The sequence below is a fragment of the Erpetoichthys calabaricus genome, chromosome 10 (genome assembly GCF_900747795.2).
Source record: "Erpetoichthys calabaricus chromosome 10, fErpCal1.3, whole genome shotgun sequence".
NCBI classification, from domain to species: domain Eukaryota; kingdom Metazoa; phylum Chordata; class Cladistia; order Polypteriformes; family Polypteridae; genus Erpetoichthys; species Erpetoichthys calabaricus.
Genome location: NC_041403.2, coordinates 75,506,058 through 75,532,876, shown reverse-complemented (window position 1 = coordinate 75,532,876; position 26,819 = coordinate 75,506,058). Strand labels below are relative to the sequence as shown.

Sequence of the window (26,819 nt, the reverse complement as noted above, 5' to 3'; positions counted from 1 at the left end):
TGGGATTACAATCCCTTCTACAATTATTGGCAACCCTGGGGAAGATGAACAAAAGGGGTTATTAAAAAAATAATCATGAAACCATAAAAATTAGAAATCCAGTCTTAAGCGGAATTTATTTAGAGAAACAAATTAATCCTACTTCAACAAATAACTATTGTTACCTCCTAGAAATTCAAATGAACACTTTTTTATATCTGATTTAAAGTTGAAGAGTGTGTAGAAACTTTCAAGCAGTAATCAGTGACTTCCTGTTTCACTAAGGTATAAATATGAGGAGGCATAAAGGCCAAGGTCCCAAACACACAACTTATATACGAGAAAAGTGTGCTGACCCTTCATAAGTCATGGAATGGCCATACAAAAATAGCTACTCGCCTCAAAATGTTCATAGTTACAGTTAGGGGAATAATTAAGTTCAAATTAACTGGAACAGTTATTAAAAAGCCTTGAAGAGGACCCAGTTTTATTTTGCTCCCACACAAGATCGTAAGAGGTTTTTTTATTAATGAAAATAAATTATAAAAAAAAAAAAAAAAAAAAAAAATGGATCACTGTTGGAGAAATACAAAACAAAGTAGTAGTCTCCAAAACTAAAATCGGACACAACCTCGAAATCAACAGATTTGGGAAGCCTTTCCTGTCATTTAACTTCAACTGTACCTGCAGTTTTCTAAATGCTCCTTGAACTTTGACTGGAGCCGTGTTCTATGGTCAGATGAAATGAAAATTTAGCTTTTGGGCAACAAACAGTCAAGGTGAGTTTTGGCGTTAAAAAAAAAAAAAAAAAAAAAAAAGCATAATTGACAAACAAGGCTGCCAAAGTGGCATCCGGACAGACTCTGGGTTTGAGGTATATGGGAATAGAAAACCACAAGAAACATGCAACTGGAAGCGAGTCAATACAGAAAATTGCAAGGTCTTTATCTCTAAATCATACAAATATTAATAAGTAGAGACCTGTAAACTGTTACGTTTGAAGTAGGGGGTGTGACGTTTATTTTAATCTATAGAATAAAACATTTCTTGCGGCCAGATAAATGTTTAGCATATCAAGACAGGGGTCTTCAATTATTTTTACCTGTATGCCAGTTTTATTCTGTGCCGTTCATTCAGACACTAGTTGAGCAACAGTGGCTTCATTGTTTCCTGAATTTTTAAACCCACACCACAAAGTCTGATGCCGTAGCACTACATTCTTTTATTAAATGCAATTTTAAAATTATATTTTCATCAATCTTCATGGTTTCATTAATGTTAAGTTTAATGTATACATAGCTGCATTAATCTTAACATCTTAACATTTTTATTGAGCTATATATGCTATAATGAGGGTATAGAAAATGATACTGAATTTCTTTACTTTTCTTAGTGCTGTATCGAAATTTGAAATTACGGTGTCTTGACAACTTTTTATCAAAGCCAGTGGATAAGAGGGAGTGACAGATCTTAATCTCAAAAAGTGACTCTCATCAGGATTGATTTTCCCCTTTATGTGTGCCAATTTTCCCCCAAGTATATAACAATATTTTAGATAAAAAGCATGTGTTTTGCATGCTTGAACAAACGACTGAATAACTGACATGTGGATTATGTGGCAGGAGAAAGTGAGAATTTCTCTTTTTCCATGGTCGTTTTCACATTGTTTGTCATTGCATTGTACAGCATTGGTCATTATCGGCTTTGTATTTATACGTAAACATTTTTATGCATAAAAAGATGCCATTAAACGTTTTCCTCAGCCATCACTACAAAGTACATAGAGTACATATAAAAATATCTTTTTGGGTGGAGTATTCATTTAAACTAAACGCAATGTTTCCAAAACTCTTAAATTACTAACTATACAAATAATACAGGGTCTCTCACCTGTCACCATAAAGCATTGGCTTCAGGAAACATTGTATACATGCTTCATGAAACCACTGCTTACATCTACTGCACTGAAGCATCTTCAGATACCAACTAAGAGAAAAAAAAAAATTGGTTGTTATTAGGTACTTATATTTATATTTTCATTATGCTAAATTTACAAGTTCTTATCTGTTTAAAATATAAACAGCCAAATAGAAACAATAAATGCAATTCTAATATAAAATGCACTTTCTTCACTTTCTTGCAGAACAATTTTTTTTTAATTATTTGTATTGTGTACTATTGCTAGGAATCTAAAATACGGACTTGTAGCTTTTTTTTAACAGTTTCATTCAGAGCGAAGTATAGTACTGATACATTTAAAATAAGATACACCTGAAGCAAAAACACAGAATAACTTCTACTCCCCACTCCAAGTATTACATAAGGGCAGAGCAGGCTCTTTTTTGATAAGACACTGCATTCCTTAAATGTGGATAGTGACATCCTAAAGGATAGGCTCAGTTATGAGACACTCTCTGGAACCTCTAGAGGTAGTAGCAAAGGAGAGAATGGTGATAAATCCGAGTGCACTTTTCCACAATGCTGCACATCATCTCCATTACACTCTATCAAGGAGTACTTGCAGCCAACAAATTATTCAGCAGAAGATTGTCAAGAAATGCTATTGGGGCTCCTTCATACCAACAGCAGTACACCTGAATAATGCCTTACAGTGACTGCCAAGTAATATGTTTTCTTTCTTTTTAGTTATTCTGGTATATGTTCAGACCATAGTGTGTGTGCATATTTATTTATCTGTTACTGAATTTATTTAAAGGGCTTCTGTAAAAAGCCAAACTTCCTCTGATGACAAATAAAGTTATATCTGTCTCTCCACATACAGTACATGCTTTAACATTTTAGAATACCACCACCATTTTGGACAATAGACCTTAGCAGTTGATAGGTTGAAAAACATTAAGAACTGTCAAAAGACAGAAAAACAAATTCAGAAAGGAAACAGTAATGTCTCACTTCAGTGAAAACCCAAAGAAATTATATGATCCACAACCAAAGTCTCAAAAAGTACCGGCTTTGTAAAACATCAAAGCAGCAAAGAACAAACAAAGAAAAGGTAATCAATGGGATAAATAGAACTTAAAAACATCAGAAAAGTTAAATGCATTACTGGAGACATTTGTACTTAAATTTTTATGAATAATATTATTACATTTCAGCAGTTTGCACCATTAAACATTAGGTAAAATTTTATTAGGATAGAAATCAGATTTTGGACATTGTATTACATAATTGTTAGAACAATCACCAGATTGTATTTGGTCATTAAAATGTGCATTATCTATTATTGTTTTCATTGTTGCATAAATTATGCTCCTTATATCATGCAGATGCAAGATTTGGCAATAATCCAATAAGATTTCACCATTCATCTTTAAAGAAAAAAAAAAGCCAAATTTAAAAATCAGATGTAAAAAAAATAAAAAAATAAATACATCCAACACTACAAGTAAAAAAAACTTTCACTGATACCACAGTGTAACACACCGACAAAAAACACTGTATATTTTGTTTCTTGTATTAAAACAAATGTATACTTAAGCTGGTTCACAAACTACTTATCGCAGAGACTACCAAACAATACCTAACAAAAATGTAAATGGATTACAATTCTGCATTGATGCTGATGCAAAAAAGCATTTTACAGAAAAAAATATATTCTTTTGTTAAGTAAGTCAAAGCGTGGATTGAATAAAAAAATAAAAATAAAACTTTAAAATTGGAACATAGGGCGTTAAGTGGGAACCTAATCCAGATTTTACACATTCTCTAGGGCATCAATAAATTTGATCCAGTAGTTAAACAGTGACTGACATTATCAAGAACTCCAATGGAAAAAATATGGAAATGTGTAATTAGGACAAAAACTTGGATGCACTTCTTCAAACAAAGAGTTGGGGGGATACAGTGAAAAAAAAACTATCAAGTCATACATATTCATTTGGAAACCTTAAAATGTAACAGGATGAAATTTTAAGACAACCAAACTAACCTGATTTGCTAGTGCATAGTTTGCACTTATTTCTAAAATTTTTGTTTTAAATTTACCTGTATATAAGGATATTCAGGACTACCATAGGTGACAGGAAAACTAACTCAAACATGCTTTCCACAAAAAAAAAAAGTTTTACTCCCAGTATGTAATCTTTTTATATGTTTATATAAAATTATTAACAGTACTCACTCTCCAGGACCTCCACAATAACAGTAACACTGTTGGATGTTTGTTTTGTGGCCTTCATCCCAGACCAATTCCTCCAGTTTGTATGGCAGCGATTGCTTCATGACTTGTAGAGCTTTTGCATTCGGTCCTTTTTTTAAAGCACCACCTCTCTATTATATATATATATATATATATATATATATATAAAAAAAACATAAGGTTGACAAATGGAGAAATAAAAACCTCAAAATAACCATTTTAGAATTGACTTACATTGGTTTTAATTTTATGATTTTTCTTTTACATTTAAGACAGAAAATACAGTAAAAATCAACACACCTTTGTAGTTGTTGCAAACACACACTGGCGACAAAGCCACTTCTCATCTGATGCAATCACAGTTGCATCAATGGTTGGTGCATGGCATGTCTGGTGATATCCTGCATTGCATAAAAGTTGTGAATAATTGGGTTAATGTGTATACATATTTAAAAGGTTTAACTAAGGGAATAAAAAGTTAAATAAAGAGTCACCTTGTCCACACTTATCACAGATAACAATCTCATTTGGCGACTCCGAGTTTTCCTCCTGACATATTGTACAGACCATCTCCCCTCCACCACTGGCTCCTAAAAAAGAGGAAAATTAAAATTACAGTGAGAACATTAACAAAGAATAATTAAAATAAAAATGTACATTTATACTAAAGCTAAGGTTGTTGATGGATGCAATATGACCAAAAAAAAAAAAAGTACAAACACAGGGATTCAGCTCAACAAGAACTACACAATGAAACAAATATCAGCACAGATTATATGTTCTCAGAATACACCATCTCATAGAATTGCAAATCACTGGTAGAATTAATTGAATTTATCTATCAACACGGAGCAAGCGTGGCTGTGCTACAGTTCAGGTAGGCTTAGGAAGGAAAGGCAGCTTAGAATCACATATATTTTACTAATTAAGATTATTTAACTGCTTATTTTAACGATAAATGATGTCAAGTCTTATTTTACTGCGGTCTCTAAAATTTTGAAAGGTCATTTGACGACTCGCTAACACAGTATTCTGAGTTCACTGAATGCTTTACTCCAATATAAAGGATTACCACTTGTGAATTTGGTTATAATTAAGAAAAAAACTGACAACATAAGCAAACTTTTTAACATGCAGTGCTGATTTACTGATATACAAACCAGCTACAACAAAAAGCTAGCATGAAACTTCTAGGATATATTCAAAACAAATACCTCCAGCACCATTATAAAATTGCTGGAAAAGTAGCCCCCTGCAATTTCTTCTCAGAATGAATGTGATAGTGTATGTGGGAACAACGGAAAATACAGATTACACACAACAAAATGAAGACAGGTTCAGAAATACCTTCCCTAATCACGTCACCAGAAGACTTGTACAACCTACTGTATTCGTAGACCCAGAAGAGTGTCAACTGCTTAAAAAAAATTAAATAAACTAAAATAAGTCAGATTTTAAAGTTCACATAAAATATTAAACAAAATTTTTAACAGTCTATTAAAATATATATTGGTAAGTGTAAAATTAAAGATTGAAATTAAGTTCAGTTTTGTAAATTTAACAAAAAATGTTTTGGCTGGGTATTGTTAATCACTGTAATGGGTTAAATGAAGTAGAAATAGTAAAAGGGGAAAAAGTAACATAACAGTGGTGTAATATTTGACAATAATTAGGGGGGCATGTTGCATCAGCTGTACAACTGGTATCAGACAATAGATGCTTGTATAATTTATAAATGGAAACAAAATTATATCACTATTGTGATAGCTGAAGCATTCACCTGCTGATACTAAATAGGAGAGATCTGGATCAAGACGGTCACAGAATGTATATGTGAAAAGCATTAGTTATGCATGGCAAGATGGTAATGCAACTCTAAATTAGAGGAAAAATAAAAACACAAATATAGAGAACTTAGGAGATATCTGCTCCTACAAGTCCTTTTATGACACATACAAAGCCCCACACTATCCCATTGGAAATATCTGTTGGAAACTCCCTACAATGAGTACGGACTTGCAAACACACTGAATTTGCCAGAAAGTATCTCATGCTTTGTGGTGATGCAGATAAGCAAAGCAATATGATAAACATGGACAAGTTATGCATAACAATCTGAGGGACACAAATGTTTTTGCTCAAACTTGCTGCTGCATAAATTGATAGTTTTATATAATCTTGTTTGAGTGGCAATAGCTAACCTAACTGAATATTCATACAATTGTTCGCCTTACATTTTTGATGCATTTGTCTCTTTCCAGCACAGATTCTTTACAGTGAAGTGTAAGAGATTACATTGTTCAGTCAAGTGTATGCAAGTTCACAAATCATGAGAACTAATAAAATGTTCATTGAAATTTTATTTATTTTTACAAAGAATTTATTTTCTGTTCTCTCACATCATTTTCCTCCACAGGTTTCCTGTTGCCAAGAGCTGCCATCTACCACTTTAGAATAAAATCTAGAGTAAAGGTGAGCATTTTATAATAAAGGAGGGCAAACTGTATAGCATTGTTGCCTCATGAATCCAGCATACAGAATTGCAATCTCACAACAGAACACTGAATGTGTGGATACTGCAATGTCTGCCTGTGTCTGCATGCTTTTTTTCCTCCCTCAATCACAAAGATTTGCAAGTTTGGTTAACTGGTTAATTTTAATTTTGCTGTTGTGGAAGCGTGGGAAATTAAAGGTTATGTCACATTAGACTACTTTTCCACCAACTTTCAGTCATAGCACTCATTTATATAGCCATAACCAGTTGGAGGCAGTCAGTGGCAGGTTCCCATAAAGTCGATTGTCTAATGTTACATATCCAAAGCCTAAGGCAAACTAGTCTGACTGGCTAGGACAAAATCAAGCAGGCTAGAAGAATAATGCACAGAATGTAACAATGAGTAATAAGGAATATGCATGTTTTGAAACTTACAAATAGTTTGTCTTGTGCCAAAACAAAATGGAAAAAAAAAAAAAAAAAAAAGGAAAAAGAAAAGGGGATAGAGGCTGTTGCTGAACTTGCTGTAGCTATTAAGCCTTCATATAGTGCCATCTCCTTCAGGCAACATGCTATTGGCTGTCAGAAAAAGGGACACGCATGAATGCACAGGAAGATAGGCACTCAATCAGTAAATGTGATATGGGCTGCAATTTTCCGTTGTGTAATTTGGCATGGGGTAGCAACTAGTGAAGAGATATGATTGGTAAATCTGACATACCCCACAACAAAAAGTCACATAATGTGACATCAGCTTAAATGGGGATGCAATTGCAATAGGTTGAATGCTATGTGTCCTTGTTACACCCTAAAGTAATGTGTTAGGAGACAAAAGCAAAGCAAAAAAAAATCAAAATGCACTCCATGATGGTACGAAAGTCAAAGGCTTGTTTCAAAAGATACTTGGGGAGATGTGACAAATGCAAAAAAGGTGCATTTCAAATTACACAGTAACTCTAATGTGCAGACAGAATTTGAGCAAGAAATATTTTCTTCTTTTATTGAGTACTATGACTATTTATTAGAAAATATGCAATATTCGTAAAATGTTTAACCAAATACAAAGACCTAATATGAATTAGACAATAAAAATGGGCAAGAAGCTGAAATGTTACCATTTTGTTATTTAAAACAGTCAGCATTGCGCTGTCAGATCTAAACACTAGAATGGCAAATGGCTCACGTACGGAAGTGACTTTAGCTGCAGGTGGAGGTCCCATTTTAGTTATGGTGCCAAGCAGAGTTGCATTGTGGTGTAGAGCAGTCTACTGTATTAGCTGGTGAAAATGCTGTGAATAAGCTGTCTGTTGCTACGGTCCTGCCTTTGTCCAGTCTGATAGCAGTCATGGGACATTGTGTCTTTTATTACTGCTAAAACAAACAGTTCTGAGCAGGCATCAGCCACAGGACTTCTCTTGTGAAAAGAATAGAGATAAATGCCATCAACTCAAAGAGGGAGAGCAAGTTCATTGTACCACATGAACGTCACTGAGAGAATAAAAGTGAATAATAGAAAAACAAGCACTAACTTTTACAAGTAGCCAAAATTTACACCGGGTGTTAGACTCAAATCAAATATATGTTTTTATTATATTGCAAAAATAATATTTATAGTAGCTCACTACTCACCCGGTAATAAGGAGCCTTGGCTTGAGCTGGGAGATCTTTTTGCCCACAAGCTGAGCTCTGTCAAGGCGAGGGATGGGACAGCTGGCTGCTTGTGCTGATTGATGCATTTACAAAACAATAGATGCTGATGGTAGAGGTGTGAGGGGATTTAAGGTGGGCCGGGATTACGAGTTTTTTTGTAGACTTCAGGAACTCTAGTGTTAAACCTAACAAGGCATTTTTACAAGTGGTTTTAAGAACACAAAAGAATAAATAATTTAGTGGGGATCTGGGATGGGTTGTTGCATCATCATACAAGTTATCTTTCACCTTGTTTCTGAGAAGGTAAATAGTAAAGGTATGGTACAATCCAAAAGAATTCTATATGTCCAAATGCTTGCTTCTCCCTAGTGTGTGCTGTTATAGTGCCTCTATAGTGGGTTTTGGGAGGTGTGCTAATTTTTGTAAGTAATGGCAACTTCCAGAGTGGCAACACTCCCATCCAAAGTCATAAGAGCTTAATTAATCATGTTAAAACACTGAAAACACTACAGTATACAAAATGGCTGTTGTAGCCATCAATTTTTTTAATTCAACTGAGAACCACTGAGAGATTCTGGAGAACTGCTTCAGGCAACATTTTCTAATACCTTCACCAAAACACAAATGAAGCATTTCTCAAGGAAAAATGGTGTCGCACTGCTTCAGTGTTTCTTATACTCACAGAATCAATGCCCTGTAGCTACTCTATGTGCTCCAAGTGAACCAGAAGCATATTCAGACAGTTTAAGGGGTCACATGTGTATTTGTTCTTCATTTTTCTTACCTATATTATACTATCTATAATTTATATCACAGGAAAATAGTAATATATTAAATAAGGGTAAGTAGAAAATATATAATATATAGTTAAAAAGTATGATTCTAAACAACCAGATTATAAGAAAAATGTAAACAGATATGGATTAATACTAAACTGATGGCATAACTAAGTCAATATATTGAAATAAAAAGTGTAGGTATAATTCTAAATGTATGCCTTGAGCTGGTCCATGAAGCAAAATTAAAAAGTAAAACTGTTAATGGATTTCAAATGAGACGAGTAAATTTGGCCACAGGTTCTATAGGATAACCTAATCTTAAGAAATGCACATACACAGCACATGACAACATACTCAAAAATAACATGTCAAAATTCATGTTAAATAAATTAAATCACTTGCCAGTTTGAATGTCCTTCCAGAGAACCCAGGATTTTGAACTGTCTTCAAAGACAACAAAACAGCTATGTTTGTGTTTGTTTATCTAGAAAACCAAAATTTACATTATGCAGATAGAAAACACTTAAAATCAATATACAAATACAGTACACTTGCTGAAATTAAGTTTATTTAATAATTGGCAATATTTTACCTTGTAGAGGTTTCTACAAATAGTAAATAAAAGTAATGTATAACACCGGAGAGCAGCCACGTGTTGCATGTTAATAAGCACATGCAAGTAAAGACAACGTCACATTACTCTACTAGTTGGAAGGGATCTCAGACTTGGTGATAGCAGTTGCTGATCTCACTGCTGGAGTATGCCAATATACTGAACATGGTTACAAATCGCTAGGCATGTAAAAATCACATGACTGCGTGGTGACCTTCAAGAAGTTTCACATTTCCAAAGAAACACATGCCTGCCCCTTTTTCTAACAGCCAATAAATGTGCTGCCTGACAGATTCAGTAATGGACGAAGGACCAGAGCATTCAGTCACAATCTTGGCCATTCTATCATGTTACATAAGATATCAGACAGACAGACAAGTTTCTCTTCCGTTTCCAAGGTCCAAAATATCTACCTCCTTATTCCTCATCACTGCATTATATGCATTGTACTTATGAGTGAGCACTCATTGGTTTTCAGCCCTTGTGCATACAAAGCCCGCACCTATGCATTAAGACAAAAATTACACCTGATGCTGACTAGTTGGAGCGAGTCCCCAGATATGTCAAACTTGATGACTAAAGTAGTAGACCTCTCCCAATGGAGAAGGCAGATACAAAATTTAAAAAAAGACTAGAAACTGCAGGGCATGACAAATTACGACTCTGTGACTACTTTACAGCACAGTTTTACATTTCCAGAGTATCTCAAGATAGCCCCATTTTTTGAAAACCTATAACATGCTGTGTCATACAGCCAGCGCTATACAAACATTTTCCAGGACAGCAAGTTCAGTGGCAATTTCTGCATCTTCCCCATTTCTGTCATAGTATTCAAAACATGAGACAGACAGACAAGCCTCACTTCCGCTCATCTGGTCTAAAGCACCAGTGCTTCTAATTTCTCATAGCTGTACTATATTCAGTGGGCTGCTAGAAGAGTTGCAAACTCTCACATAAAAACACCCCAACCCTACTACTTGACACACAAAAAACAAACATTTGATTTTGTCAGGGCAGCTCGCACTGTAGTTGGATTGAGTTATTGGGTATGTCAGACTACACTTTAACTGCCTCCAGCCCACTAAGAATATTTAAATAAAGTCTGCAACTGGGGAAAAAAAAAAAAAAAAATCACTGGAAAAGTCATGTAATGTGACAGGGACATTAAGACAGTCATTGCTCAAACTCATGACCACCAGTAACATAGTGCAAGATCCTCAGCAACTCAGTCATAGCACTCTTCCCATTACCTGTTTGAGCAAACCAGACTGATTTTGTCATAATTTGTGGTGGGTTCCTGTGTGTACACAAGGTGACAATCAACAAGAGCTCAGTCAGACGTCCAATACATGCAATGCCCATAAACAAAGAGTAGTCCAAACAAGTCTGCAAGAAAAAGAGTAACAGAGGACGAAGGCTGCTTAAATAAATGAAGAAAAATAGGTTTTCTGGACTATAATTTCTAGTCAGATATTTGTCCTTCACTTTCCCTCTTCACCAGATAGCTCTGGCACAATTCTAAGTTGTTTTTGGATCAGTATTCTATTGAAGAATGAAGAACTACCAAATAAAATGTTAATGAAGACAAGGTCTTTCCAGTATGCAATGATAGCCATGCTGTTTGACAACACAACAGATTTCCAACTATAGCAAAGCAACTGTAGACCTCCACTCTGCTTGACAGCAGGAATCAAACACAAAGCACTTATATACAGTGATCCCTCGCTATATCGCGCTTCGCCTTTCGCGGCTTCACTCCATCGCGGATTTTATATGTAAGCATATTTAAATATATATCGCGGATTTTTCGCTGCTTCGCGGGTTTCTGCGGACAATGGGTCTTTTAATTTCTGGTACATGCTTCCTCAGTTGGTTTGCCCAGTTGATTTCATACAAGGGACGCTATTGGCAGATGGCTGAGAAGCTACCCAGCTTACTTTCTCTCTCTCTCTCTCTTGCGCTGACGTAGGGGGGTGTGAGCAGGGGGGCTGTTCGCACACCTAGACGATAGGGACGTTTCTACCTTCTGTGTGCAGCTGCTTCCTGAAGGACATGCTGCACGGTGCTTCCCATACTTAAAAGCTCAAAGGGCACGTATTGATTTTTGCATGTTTGTTTTTCTCTGTCTCGCTCTATCTCTCTCTCTCTCTCTGCTCCTGACGAGGGGGTGTGAGCTGCCGCCTTCAACAGCTTTGTGCCGTGGTGCTTCGCATACTTAAAAGCAAACAGCCCAATTGATTTGTTTGCTTTACTCTCTGTCTTTCTGACAGACTCTGCTCCTGACGGGCACTCCTTTGAAGAGGAAAATATGTTTGCATTCTTTTAATTGTGAGACGGAACTGTCATCTCTGTCTTGTCATGGAGCACAGTTTAAACTTTTGAAAAAGAGACAAATGTTTGTTTGCAGTGTTTGAATAACGTTCCTGTCTCTCTACAACCTCCTGTGTTTCTGCGCAAATCTGTGACCCAAGCATGACAATCTAAAAATAACCATATAAACATATGGTTTCTACTTCGCGGATTTTCTTATTTCGCGGGTGGCTCTGGAACGCAACCCCCGCAATGGAGGAGGGATTACTGTAATCATCCCTCTGCAGCGTACTTGCCAATTAGATTACATGTTAAAACGTGTCCCACTGGTACAATAGATACAATAGACTCCTCAGAGATCTTTTTTTTTTTTAAACCCATAGAAGATTCTTGTTCTTCTTCTGCACTCCTAACAAATGGTATTTTGTAAGAAAAGATTCTTCCTGGTAAACTAGCTTTATGCAATCTCCTACCAATAGCTGAAATGTTTGAAGACCTGGCGGCACCGAGCTCAACTTCTATTTCTGGGACAGTTAATCACAAAAAATTATTCTTTGCTACGGGTCACCTTTGGCCTGTTTGAATTTTCTTGGTCCATAAACTACCAGCCTCTTGATATCACTTAGTAGTCTTGGGCCCCAGTCATCACTAACACTTGTAAAGATTTTGAATTTGTCCTAAGGATTTACTTTTAATTCCTAAAGTATTTTGTGTTCATTTGCTCACCATTCATTTGATTGTAATTCCTAAATGAACAAGGCAAAGTTCAAACTTTTGCCAATTTATCCTATATTTATAGTAACTGTTGACCCTCGTTCTATTAGTACTAACTGGTCACAAGGTCAATGAAGTAACATGTTATTTAACTGTGAGAAAACCCAAAAAGTCAAAGACATTTTACTGGTATTCTAACAGTAGGTTTTACATATTTCTGACTAAGTAATCTTGGCTTCAGAACTAAAAATTTACTTGCTTTGGGTATTCCTTTGGTTGACAATAAAAACATCTTTTTCAATGCAGTTGATATTTAATTGCAAGGTATGTTTTTACAGCTTAAAGCACAGATAAAAGTAAAAAAACCTAGTTTAAACCAGGTGCACTTAAACTTTCAAGTAGGGTATTATATATATAAATATATATATATATATATATATATACACACACACACACACACATACACACACACAGTGGGTACAGAAAAGAATCACCTCTTTTGAAATTATTCATATTTTGCTGCTTTACAGCCTAAAATTAACAATTTTTTAGCTATATTTACTCAATGTAACCTATAACATCCAAGTCAAACATTTATAAGCAATAAAATTACACATAAAATGGGCAGATTTGGCTCATAAGCTAATAAAGCCATTGTTTACAATATATATTGTTTAGGTTCATATTGTTTTAATTCTTTTTTTTAATCTGTTAATTTCCTAATTTAAAATGTGAGCTACTGTACTAAACACAAGCTTGCTTACCATTGACACTCAGAAAAGGGGTGTCCATTTTAATTAAAGGACAACACAAATTAAGTCTTAACTGATCAAACCATCTTCCTTTTTTAAATTTTTCACCAAAGAAGCACCTCTCTTTTCTTACAATACAAGTACATCACATCCAAACTGGACAACAAACATCTGCAATAGCTTTCTATGCACAGGACAACTTCAACATCTTAGTCTATTACTCCACTTTCTCTATTGTAAAAGTAAGTATTCCCGTCTTCACTCTCTCTTCAAGTCAACTAATTACTATAAATCTTAGGAAACCAGATTATGAAAGAAAAATCAGTTTCTGAGAACAGCCAATTTACCCATTGCTGAAGATGTCATTAGTGGTGAAAATCTGCTGATTTAGATACTAGAAATGCTCCATTTGAATGGCTCTGTATCATTTTTATTTTGATATAGTGGCATGCAAAAAGTACTCAATCTTTAAAGTCATCATAATTTTCTACATGACAAAATATTTTTTACACATATTTATCAATTCAGCATTTTTATGTGAATTTTTATGCTGTAACAATATATTTTCAAAGTCTAATCATTTTCTATAGATATTTAACCTAAGAAGAAAAACGCAAGTTACTGTTTGCATAAGTATTCAAGCCCTACACATTAATACTTATATATGTGCGTATGTACATACTCACACACACACATATACAGCGGTGTGAAAAACTATTTGCCCCCTTCCTGACTTCTTATTCTTTTGCATGTTTGTCACACAAAATGTTTCTGATCATCAAACACATTTAACCATTAGTTAAATATAACACAAGTAAACACAAAATGCAGTTTGTAAATGGTGGTTTTTATTATTTAGGGAGAAAAAAAAATCCAAACCTACATGGCCCTGTGTGAAAAAGTAATTGCCCCCTGAACCTAACAACTGGTTGGGCCACCCTTAGCAGCAATAACTGCAATCAAGCGTTTGCGATAACTTGCAATGAGTCTTTTACAGCGCTCTGGAGGAATTTTGGCCCACTCATCTTTGCAAAATTGTTGTAATTCAGCTTTATTTGAGGGTTTTCTAGCATGAACCGCCTTTTTAAGGTCATGCCATAGCATCTCAATTGGATTCAGGTCAGGACTTTGACTAGGCCACTCCAAAGTCTTCATTTTGTTTTTCTTCAGCCATTCAGAGGTGGATTTGCTGGTGTGTTTTGGGTCATTGTCCTGTTGCAGCACCCAAGATCCCTTCAGCTTGAGTTGACGAACAGATGGCCGGACATTCTCCTTCAGGATTTTTTGGTAGACAGTAGAATTCATGGTTCCATCTATCACAGCAAGCCTTCCAGGTCCTGAAGCAGCAAAACAACCCCAGACCATCACACTACCACCACCATATTTTACTGTTGGTATGATGTTCTTTTTCTGAAATGCTGTGTTCCTTTTACGCCAGATGTAACGGGACATTTGCCTTCCAAAAAGTTCAACTTTTGTCTCATCAGTCCACAAGGTATTTTCCCAAAAGTCTTGGCAATCATTGAGATGTTTCTTAGCAAAATTGAGACGAGCCCTAATGTTCTTTTTGCTTAACAGTGGTTTGCGTCTTGGACATCTGCCATGCAGGCCGTTTTTGCCCAGTCTCTTTCTTATGGTGGAGTCGTGAACACTGACCTTAATTGAGGCAAGTGAGGCCTGCAGTTCTTTAGACGTTGTCCTGGGGTCTTTTGTGACCTCTCGGAGTCGTCGTCTCTGCGCTCTTGGGGTAATTTTGGTCTGCCGGCCACTCCTGGGAAGGTTCACCACTGTTCCATGTTTTTGCCATTTGTGGATAATGACTCTCACTGTGGTTCGCTGGAGTCCCAAAGCTTTAGAAATGGCTTTATAAACTTTACCAGACTGATAGATCTCAATTACTTCTGTTCTCATTTGTTCCTGAATTTCTTTGGATCTTGGCATGATGTCTAGCTTTTGAGGTGCTTTTGGTCTACTTCTCTGTGTCAGGCAGCTCCTATTTAAGTGATTTCTTGATTGAAACAGGTGTGGCAGTAATCAGGCCTGGGGGTGGCTACAGAAATTGAACTCAGGTGTGATACACCACAGTTAGGTTATTTTTTAACAAGGGGGCAATTACTTTTTCACACAGGGCCATGTAGGTTTGGATTTTTTTTCTCCCTAAATAATAAAAACCATCATTTAAAAACTGCATTTTGTGTTTACTTGTGTTATATTTGACTAATGGTTAAATGTGTTTGATGATCAGAAACATTTTGTGTGACAAACATGCAAAAGAATAAGAAATCAGGAAGGGGGCAAATAGTTTTTCACACCACTGTATACATATCCATATATTCACACATATATATATATATATATATATATACACATATATATATATATATATATATATATATACACATATATATACATATATATATATATATATATATATATACACATATATATACATATATATACACATATATACATATACACATATATACATATACATATATATATATACATATATATATATATACATATATATATACATATATATATATACACACATATATATATATATACACACACACACACATATACATACATATATATATATATATATATACACACACACATATACATATACTGTATATACACACATACATATACATATACTGTATATACATATACACATACACACACAGGTGCATCTTAATTAGAATATCATCGAAAAGTTAATTTCTGTAATTCAATTCAAGAAGTGAAACTCATATTATATAGATTCATTACAGACAGAGTGATATATTTCAAGTGTTTATTTCTTTTCATTTTGCTGATTATTGCTTATAGCCAATGAAAACTCAAAATTCAATATCTCTGAAAATTAGAATATTGTGAAAAATTTCAATATTGTAGACTCATGGTGTCACACTCCACTCAGCTAATTAACCCAAAACACCTGCAAAGGTGTCCTGAGCCTTTAAATGGTCTCTCAGTCTGGTTCAGTAGGCCACACAATCATGGGGAAGACTGTTGACTTGACAGCTGTCTAGAAGATAGTCATCGACTACACGTCAATATTTCTGCTACTTCTTTGTTTTATCTTTGCACAATGTCTTGTTTTGTTTGTGTTTTAATTTTAAACTTTAATTTTAATTCTATTTTTAATTTATTATTTGCACTTCATGTTGTTACACTGTGGACCCTGAGCTTTGCAATTTCATCTATCTGTATACTTGTATATGGTCGAGATGACAATAAAGTTCACTTTGACACTCTCCACAAGGACGGTAAGCCACAAAAGGTCATTGCTAAAGAAGCTGGCTGTTTCCATTAATGTGCTTAGATACAGCACTCTGTAAAGTTGAGTGGAAGGAAAAAATGTGTCAGAAAAAGGTGCACAAGCAACAGGGATAACCACAGCCTTAAGAGGATTGTGAAACACAGCCCATTCAAGAATTTGGGGGGAGATTCCAAAGGGGTGGACATGGGCTACAATTGCTGTATTCCTTGTGTCAAGCCACTCCTGAACCAGAGACAACGTCAAAAGCGTCATACCAGGGCTAAGCAGAAAACGGACTGGACTGTTGCTCAGTGGTCTAAAGTCCTCTTTTCAGATGAAAGTAAATTTTTCATTTCATTTGGAAATCAATGTCCCAGAGTCTGGAGGAAGAGTGGAGAGGCACAGAATTCAAGTTGCTTGAGGTCCAGTGCAAAGTTTCCACAGTCAGTGATGATTTGGGGAGCCATGTCATCTACTGGTGTTCGTCCACTGTGTTTCATCAAGTCCAAAGTCAGCGCAGCCTTCTACAAGGAAATTTTTGAGCACGTCATGCTTCCCTCTGTTGACAAGCTTTATGGAGATGCTGATTTCATTTTTCAGCAGGACTTGGCACCTCCCACGCTGCCAAAAGTACCAATACCTGGCTTAATGACCATGGTATCACTGTGCTTGATTGGCCAGCAAACACGCCTGACCTAAACCCAATAGAGAATCTATGGGGTATTGTCAAGAGGAAGATGAGAGACACCAGACCCAACAATGCAGATGAACTGAAGGCTGTTATCAAAGCATCCTGGGCTTCCATAACACCACAGCAGTGCCGCGCCACTTTGAATGCATACATGGACATACTTTCAGAAGGCCAAAATTTCTGTATTAAAAATCTTTTTTTTTTTTTTTAAACTGGTCTTATGTAATGTTCTAATTTTCTGAGATACTGAATTGAGTTTTCATTAGCTATAAGCCATAATCAGAAAAATGAAAAGAAACACTTAATATATCACTGTGTGTAATGAATGAGTTTCACTTTTTGAATTGAATTACTGAAGTAAATTCACTTTTCAATGATATTCTAATTTACTGAGATGCACCTATTATATATATATATATATATATATATATATAGTGTGAGGTTTCTGAACTCTTTTGGGACCCTCCCCCCATGGCACAACATGACGAAGCGGAGGGCTGCTTGTCCGTCGCCGAGGCAACCACAGGTTCATAAGCACTGCATACTAACGTGGCCACTGACCTGGTCCCGGACCCTGCCCGTATGCTGTGACTATGAATAGCAGAGTGGTAAATCCCACTACAATAACCGTGCAGTTCCTGTTTCAAGTTGAATAAAGCTGGTTTTGCTAAAGGACTGAGACCCAGCCTTGTTTTAGTGGTGCAAGATAGTGAGTCACGCGTTACAAAAGGTACATGAAGTGGGGTCTTGCACCAATGAAACCACAAGAGGTACAGGATTCCAATTACCAGTAGAGCAAAATGAGGCTCTTGCGGGCACTCTGATCTTCACGCTCCTCAGGGATGTGCTGGTGAAGATGGCTCCCTCGAACGACCTGGAGAGTTTCCTGTTCTGCTTTGAGCACACAGCAACATTGATGCGCTGGGACAGGGAGGCCTGGGCAGCTATCGTGGCCCCATGTTTAACCAGGGAGACCCTACAGGTCATTCGAAACGTCCCTCCTGAAAGACTCGATTATGTCTTTCTGAAGAAGCAGATCCTCCTCCGAGTGGCAGTGAGCCCTGTGGTCAAGGGGCACCAGCTTCGTCTGTGGCATATTGATCTGAACCGCCCTATACAAGGACATATCCAGGGCTCCAGACAAAAAAAAAATAAATTTGGGAGCCATTGGCTCCTAAACCCAAAATATTTAGGAGCCAAATGCTTTTTTGGGAGCCATAATCTCTACCGCATGCCAAATGTGAAATAAACAAATAATATTTACTTGTATTATTTATTTGTTTCTTCGGTCTACATCACACTGCCTTTCCTTTCTCCTATCTGAGCTATTTGACCTGCCTACTAGTGTCCTCTGCAAGGTCTTATAGATAATAATAACAGAAGAATAAATTACACATAAATGTGAACAGTGCAAATGTTTACTAATAAGCAATATTTCTAAGCAAGTCCAGAGTCTTATACACAACATGTGTAAGGAACACTACAAATACAAACACTGAAAATGTCTTACACATAATAACACAAGAATTAACACAATAACAAACATTATAAACAATCATTTCTGAAATAATCATTTCGCAATGAGTGTACAAATATAAAGAAATTAATTACTCTTCAAGTTCATTGTCACTAACCATTACAATGTCAGCATCATTAGGCCAGCCAGTATACTTTGGTCTGTGCCTTTTTGTTTTGCTGGCTGACAACCAGCGCGTCACACGCTGTCCTCACAGGTGGCGCAGTGGTAGTGCTGCTGCTTTGCAGTAAGGCGACTGTGGAAGATTGTGGGTTCGCTTCCCGGTTCCTCCCTGTGTGGATAGCGCTTTGAGTACTGAGAAAAGCGCTGTATAAATGTAATGAATTATTATTATTACTACACTGGGCTCTGGGTCAAAAAGTTCAAGTGTAGGGCCCTCTGTACTGATCCTTACCAAGTCTTCCAGTGTTTCTACACTTAAGGAGTTGCGCACTTTTGATTTTATTCTGTTTTGTGCTGAAAATCCTCGCTTGCACTGAGCTGCAGATATCGGAAGCACCAGCATTATTTCGACTAAGTGAAGCAGATTTTTTAAAATCTGTACAGAACGGCCCTTTGCTCAGCATCACTGTCCATAGGTCACCGTAAGTCTTATCCATAAACTGACCCTTCACTAATATTTTCAACATTAGCCATTCCTTCTGCACAGCTGTGACATCACAGCCATTGTTTGAGAAGAGCTCCTTGTACCATTTAACAAGTGTGTCTATCTCACACTTGCCATAGCTATCAATGTCCTCTGGCCATGCATCATGACAAAACACTGCAAATGACTTGATGATTTCTGATCCCTTTGAATGTCCGTGCTGTGTAACAGTTGACATCACGTTTGCAAACCTGATCTCCAATTCTTTAACAGTAATGTCAACTGTTTTTTCAATTGCGGCCTTTAGATCACTTCTGAATGTGGCCTGATTTTGGGGGCCTTTCAATTTAACATTTTGGAAGGTTATGACTGTTTGGCTAGTTAAAGCCGTCTCACTCCTGCTTGTTGATGGCCCTTCCTGTTGCACTGAACCTTCAGGCTGAGAACCTACAGGTATGTGCTGTAAGAATTCCTGCAGCTTCCCTTCTCTCAAAGCATTTTCCTTCAATCCTTTGTTACCACACAGCCCTGAGGAAGTATATGAGAATTTTTTTGAAGTGTAAGGCTCAGCTTTGAGACCTCTGAAAAAAGGTCATGTAAAAAGTGACAAAAGGCAATGAAAGACAGGCTTTCCATTTGCTAAACAATGTATTTGGCTCTTCCCTTTATGTCTATGTTTTTGGACATGACTGCAAGGTGCTCCATATGATGATGCACAGCAATGTACTGCCCCTGACCTGTTGCATAGTTTGAATGGAGAAAAACAGAGTGTCCAATAAATGTGTGGCAACCAGCGCTGAGTTTTTACTGCTGATGGGTTTCGTACTGTGCATCCTAACTCTGCTCCTATAGCCTTCAGCTCCCGCTTGCTTTTGGGACTGAAATGATACGTTTTCCACACTAGTTGTAGAAGGTCATAAACTTTTTCAATCATTGGCACTGACCTTTGTGTGTTTAGCATTGCCAGTTCCAGCCGATGGGGTAAACAGTGGAAAGACAGAGCATGTTCACCTATCTCATTTCTGAAAAGTGCCTCTATTCCCCCTGTTGCACCCATGTTCACGCTTGCACCATCTGCTCCAAGAGCACTCATTTTATGTACCCACCAATTTGGGTTGGTTGGGTCAGCATTCTGAAGCAGTGATTTAATGGTGTTTTGAATCCCTTCTGCATGACCATAATCAATCTCAGCCAAACCTACTAGATGAGTCTTAGGTGTTCCATCAGATACACACCTACAGTATGTGATGACATTGTCTTTCCCTGAGACATCTGTTCCACAATCAGTTATAACAGAGATGTAGTTTACCTTTAAAGCTTCTTCTAGCACATTACTTTTTAATTCATCTGCAATGCAACCTACAAACTCTGCACATGCTATATCATATGTTTTTGACACATCCATGCCATTTTTCTTCATCAGCATATGCTGCATTGAATTTTATTTTTAATTCTTTCATCTCATTTTCTGTCACTTTCTCACAAGCACGTTGCACTGCCTTTGCTATGGGGGTTTCACGAGGAGCAGACCTAGCGATCACACGGTCTCTGGTATTCTTGTGTTTCTTACTCTCACCATGCTTTTTCAGTTTCCTTTTTAAAATGGCTCGTACCACAAATGAATTCTGTTTTACCAGCAATTTCTTGTCCGGCTTGTGCACAAAAGCTGCAATACATCTTTCCCTTGTCATACCGTAACCAAGCCGCTTTAAACTGTCTTCCAGGCGTCTGAGCCGTGGGCGCAGAAGACTTTGCTAACAGGACGGAGCTGTCATCCTTTAATAACTGTACATTTCCGGACGCCGGTGGCTATACCTCAGATAACCCAGTGACTGAATTATCTTTGGTTCGTTCAGAAGTAGACAGGGCAGGATTTGGACGAGTGGGCATTGAGAAAGTCGGAAATTTTTCGTTTGGCCATTTTGCGTGTTACATGGAAAGTTAGGACGGAATTCGAGGAGTAGTCGTGGCCCAATTCTCTTCTATTTCAGATCCCTATCCGCAGCAGTTAGCGAGATGACGTTTGAAGCAGAGTGGGCGTATCAGATGATGCCTCGCTTCGGTTTCGCTTTAATCATGTGATAATGTAATAGGAAAGGCAGACGCGGGCTGAGAGTGTTCGCACATAATTAAAAGCCGTTTCTGCTGCTTTAAATTTAAAACTTTTCTTAGATTGAGAGAGAGAGAGTTGCCACTGGCGACTAGAATGAAAAAACTAGTCGCAAAATAGAAAATCAAGTCACATTGGCGACCATTTTAGTCGCCATCTGGAGCCCTGATATCCGGGACTTAGTGCTCCTGATTTACAGCTGGATGCACAGAGACCCTTTCGAGCGCATTGTGGAGAAGCTTTCTATTGATGTAGACCTGTCATGGATAGACGAGAGCCTTTGTGATAAAATGTTATGGAATGACGTCCACGCGCTGCTAGACCTGACCCACAGACTGGAGGGCGCACAAGCCACCTGGAAATAACTGGGCTATCCAGGCTTGACAATGACTTCAATCAAACCGGCACAGACTTCTAGGGTCTCCAGTGCCACAGGTGGAAGATGTCATCGTAGGAGCACCACAGTGCGGACTGAACACAGCTACTTTAACTGTGATCAACTGGGACATCTAACTCAGGAGTGCCATCTCCCACCTATGCAAACCATGACCATCAGTCTGGCCCAAGTATGCAGCTCGCTAGTTGCCCCCAAGCTGTTAAAGGAGGACAATTTTAAGGTCTCTATTATGTTGTCCAGGCAGGAAGTCTCGGCACTGCTGGACTCTGGTAGTGGCCACTGCGTAGTAAACCGTGACTCATTCTGGCAGACCCCTTATAAGGCCACAGAGCAAGTGCACATCCGCTGCGTCCATGGGGACATTAAAACATATGAGACCATATTACTCCCTCTGAAATTTAAAGGGAAGAACTTTAAGGTTTGGACTGCCACATCAGACACCTCACCCTAGCCACTCTTAATAGGTAAAAGGAATGCCCTCTTCCCACGTGTCTTGGCCGCCTGCAGAGTGCCTCCACCTGCAGTGGATAGAGAGGGTCTCGCCACAGACAATGTCAGTCAAGGAACAGGATTTGAAATTGAACTGGAGCTGTCCAGCAAGGTGTGGGACAAATCCTCAAGGGCAGCTGGCAGACTTCCATGCCCTCGCTCGAACCTACAGCCTCCCCAAACCGGACACCCAATATGGATCCAGACAAAAGCAAAATAGCAGTGGAAGTAGAGCGTGATTCCACATCAGACACAGAGGAAGCACTGTCTGCCACCATTCAGACAAAGTTTGCTCACATACAACGATCTGATAGCACCTTGGATTTTGCATTCAAACAAGACCACATTGCAAATGACTCTATCGAGAGAGAGAGAGAGAGATCGAGAGAGAGATCGAGAGAGAGATCGAGAGAGAGAGAGAGAGAATTATGGATGGTTTCCTGTATTGGGTGATTTTTGATTGCATGGGTCATGCGCGTATCGAACAGCTAGTGCTGCCAAGTGTGCATAGGGAAAAGGTTTTAAACATAGCTCACAGTCACGTCTTTGGGGGGTCACCTCTGCACAGAAAAGACGAGGGGTCGCATTTCGAAATGCTTTTATTGGGTGAATATAGGCTGGGATGTGGAACAATTCTGTAAGGCCTGTCTCGACTGTCTAAGTGTTTCCGCTCACATACCCGGCAGGGCACAACTTGTACCAACGCCTATTTTAGATGTCTCCTTTGAGAGGGTGGGATTAGACATTGTTGGCCCGCTTCCCAGGAGCAAAAGTGGCTTTCAGTATATGCTCATGTTAGTCAATTATGCCACAAGATACCCAGAAGTAGCCGTGCAGTGGTGGGTGGATGCCTGGACTATTGCAAATGCACTCTTGGACATGTTCACATATATTGGTATCCCTTGCAAGACTGACTGATCAAGGCACGCCCTTTATGCCTCACTTTATGCCGCACTCTTAATAGTCGGCGACTTTAATTTTCATGTAGATAATCAATGTGACCAAAAAGTAAAAGAATTTATGAACCTCCTGGACTCTTTTGATTTGAGACAGCTCGTTAATCAGCCTACACATAAAGCAGGTCATACGTTAGACTTAGTAATTACTAAAGGACTAAAAGTTGATATAAAGCAGGTCATTGATACGGGTCTATCAGACCATTTTCTTCTACTTTTTAATATAGAAATAATGATAGAAAACACTCATGAGAAGCATATTGTTAAAAAACGCTTCTTTGACTCATCAGCAACTTTAAAACTTACAAACATTCTAACCAATCAGTCCGTTTATAGTGCCAACTATAATAGCGAGGAGAATGTAAATAGTAAGGTGGAAAGATTTAATACTAAAGTGAGGGCTGCTGTTGACATAGTTGCACCTGAAAAGACAGTTAAAAAATCTTCTAGCATTGTTATACCTTGGAAGACCCAAAGAGTGTCTGATTTAAAGAGAACATGCCGTAGAGCTGAGCGTAAATGGAGGAAGACTAAACTAACTATTGACTATGAGATATTAAAAGTTAAAATAACAGAATACAATAACACAGTCCGTCTTGAGAGGCGCTGCTATTTCTCTAAGCTTATAAATAACAATGCTAGTAATCCCAGAGTCTTATTTTCGACAATTGATCATCTGTTAAACCCAGGTAACTCAAAGGAATGCCTCCTAAGTACTTCCAGTAAAACCTGTGAGGCTATCGCTGTATTTTTCAATCAAAAAATTAATGATATTAGAAATAACATAGTATATCTCCCCAACACTAAGGATCCCCCGAAACCCCAGTACTCCATAATAAATAAATTAGAGTCTTTCACTAGGATAGATTTACCTGATTTGCATAAAATAATTTCTCAAATGAAACCATCCACCTGTGCCCTTGACCCAATACCAACAAATTTTTTCAAAGAAGTATCGGGTGTGCTTATTGATAATGTTCTTGACATAGTAAATTCGTCATTAGATACGGGGGTCTTCCCAGACTGTCTTAAGACTGCGGTAGTTAAACCCCTACTTAAGAAAAATAATCTCGACCCCTCTTCTCTTGAAAATTATAGACCCATCTCTAACCTGCCTTTCTTAAGTAAAATTCTAGAGAAGGCAGCCATTATGCAGTTAAATGAGCACCTCAATAAACATGCTATTCTTGATAAATTTCAGTCAGGTTTTAGAACAAATCACAGCACAGAAACTGCACTCGTTAAAGTAGTAAATGACTTGCGGGTAAATGCAGACAGAGGCCATTTATCTGTTCTCATCCTCTTAGATTTGAGTGCCGCATTTGACACTATTGATCATAATATTCTTAAGAATCGCCTTAGTCAATGGGTGGGCCTCTCTGGCAGTGTCTTAAACTGGTTTGAATCCTACCTGGCAGGGAGAAAATTCTTTGTTAGTTGTGGTAATTATAACTCAAAGACACATGATATTCTATATGGTGTTCCACAAGGCTCTATCCTGGGTCCGCTGCTCTTCTCAATCTACATGCTTCCATTAGGTCAGATTATCTCGGGACATAACGTGAGCTACCACAGCTATGCTGATGACACACAGCTGTATGTATCAATAGCACCTGATGACCCTAAATCTCTTGATTCGCTAACACAATGTCTAACCTGTATCTCAGAATGGATGAATAGTAACTTTCTCAAATTAAATAAAGAAAAAACCGAAATCTTAGTGATTGGCAATAATGGATACAGTGAGGCTATTAGAAATAAACTGGATGCATTAGGATTAAAAGTCAAATCGGAGGTAAAAAGCTTAGGGGTAACCGTTGATTGTAATCTGAATTTTAAATCGCATATTAATAAAATCACTAGGACAGCATTTTTTCACCTAAGGAACATAGCAAAAGTTAGACCTCTTATATCATCGAAAGATGCAGAGAAATTAGTTCATGCGTTTGTCTTTAGTCGACTAGATTACTGTAATGCACTCCTCTCAGGACTACCCAAAAAAGACATCAATCGTTTGCAGTTAGTGCAGAATGCAGCTGCTAGAATCCTTACCAGGAAAAGAAAATCCGAACACATTTCTCCAGTTTTGATGTCACTACACTGGTTACCTGTGTCATTCAGAATTGACTTTAAAATTCTGCTTATGGTTTTTAAAGCTTTAAATAATCTCGCCCCGTCTTATATATCGGAATGTCTGACACCTTATATTCCAAATCGCAACCTCAGATCCTCAACTGAGTGTCTCCTTAGAATTCCAAGAGCAAAACTTAAAAGAAGTGGTGAGGCGGCCTTCTGCTGTTATGCACCTAAAATCTGGAATAGCCTGCCAGTAGGAATTCGCCAGGCTAATACAGTGGAGCACTTTAAAAAACTACTGAAAACACATTACTTTAACATGGCCTTCTCATAACTTCACTGTAATTTAATCCTGACACTCTGTATATCCAATTCATTATAATAACCATTCAAAATCTGTACTAACCCCTACTCTCTCTTCTGTTTCCTTTTCCGGTGTCCTATTGGTGGTGGCTTGTGCCACCACCATCTACCCAAAGCACCATGATGTTCCAACAATGATGGATGGATTAAAAGCCAGAAGTCTGTATAACCATCAGCATCAAGTGACTCCGTGAGAACCCTAAATACAAAGAGGACTATTTCATTTATGTTAGGTAGAATGCCCAAAGGGGACTGGGCGGTCTCGTGGCCTGGAACCCCTACAGATTTTATTTTTTTCTCCAGCCTTCTGGAGTTTTTTTTTGTTTTTTCTGTCCACTCTGGCCATCGGACCTTACTCCTTCTTATGTTAACTAAGGTTGTCTTATTTTAATTTCTTATTTGTCTTTTATTCTTCTTTTCTTCATTATGTAAAGCACTTTGAGCTACTTTTTGTATGAAAATGTGCTATATAAATAAATGTTGTTGTTGTTGTTGTTGTATCATGAAGCAACTATGCAAATGTTTTGCAATTAAGCAATTTCACTCCATGGTTTATCATCCACAGACTAATGGCCTGACTGAACAATTTAATAAAACCCTAAAGCAGATGATTTGGTGTGTGTCCCATGATGACCCAACCTCTTGGGATACGGTAGTGTCTTTCCTCCTGTTTGCCGTCTGAGAGTCCCCGCAAACATCCACTGGATTGAGTCCTTTCGAACTATTTGGCCACTGACCACGTGGGGTCTTAAACATTTTTCAGGAAGAATGGACGGGGACTCGCTACACACCCCGTGGGGGTAGATTTGTTGAACGATTCATTTCGCTGCAAGAACAGATTGCCAGACTGTCCTCTATTGTGGTGGAGCATCAGCAGCACGAGCAGGAGGCACAGA

At 37.7% G+C, this 26,819-nt stretch overlaps 1 protein-coding gene across 3 annotated transcripts in view; it reads right to left on the bottom strand.

Moving 5' to 3' along the window:
* The window catches only part of mtf2 (metal response element binding transcription factor 2), a 103,122-nt gene that overhangs the window by 40,199 nt on the left and 36,104 nt on the right, over window positions 1-26,819 (bottom strand). For 2 of the 3 annotated variants that reach the window (XM_028811448.2, XM_028811449.2), the window contains exons 3-7: window positions 9,464-9,545; window positions 4,633-4,728; window positions 4,439-4,539; window positions 4,121-4,269; window positions 1,870-1,965 (exon numbers count right to left, since the gene is read on the bottom strand). In XM_028811448.2, the coding sequence (XP_028667281.1) occupies window positions 1,870-1,965; window positions 4,121-4,269; window positions 4,439-4,539; window positions 4,633-4,728; window positions 9,464-9,545 (524 nt within the window). Of the gene's footprint in view, window positions 1-1,869; window positions 1,966-4,120; window positions 4,270-4,438; window positions 4,540-4,632; window positions 4,729-5,485; window positions 5,576-9,463; window positions 9,546-26,819 lie in introns of those variants that run through there. The other variant, XM_051932798.1, reaches the window with a different exon arrangement.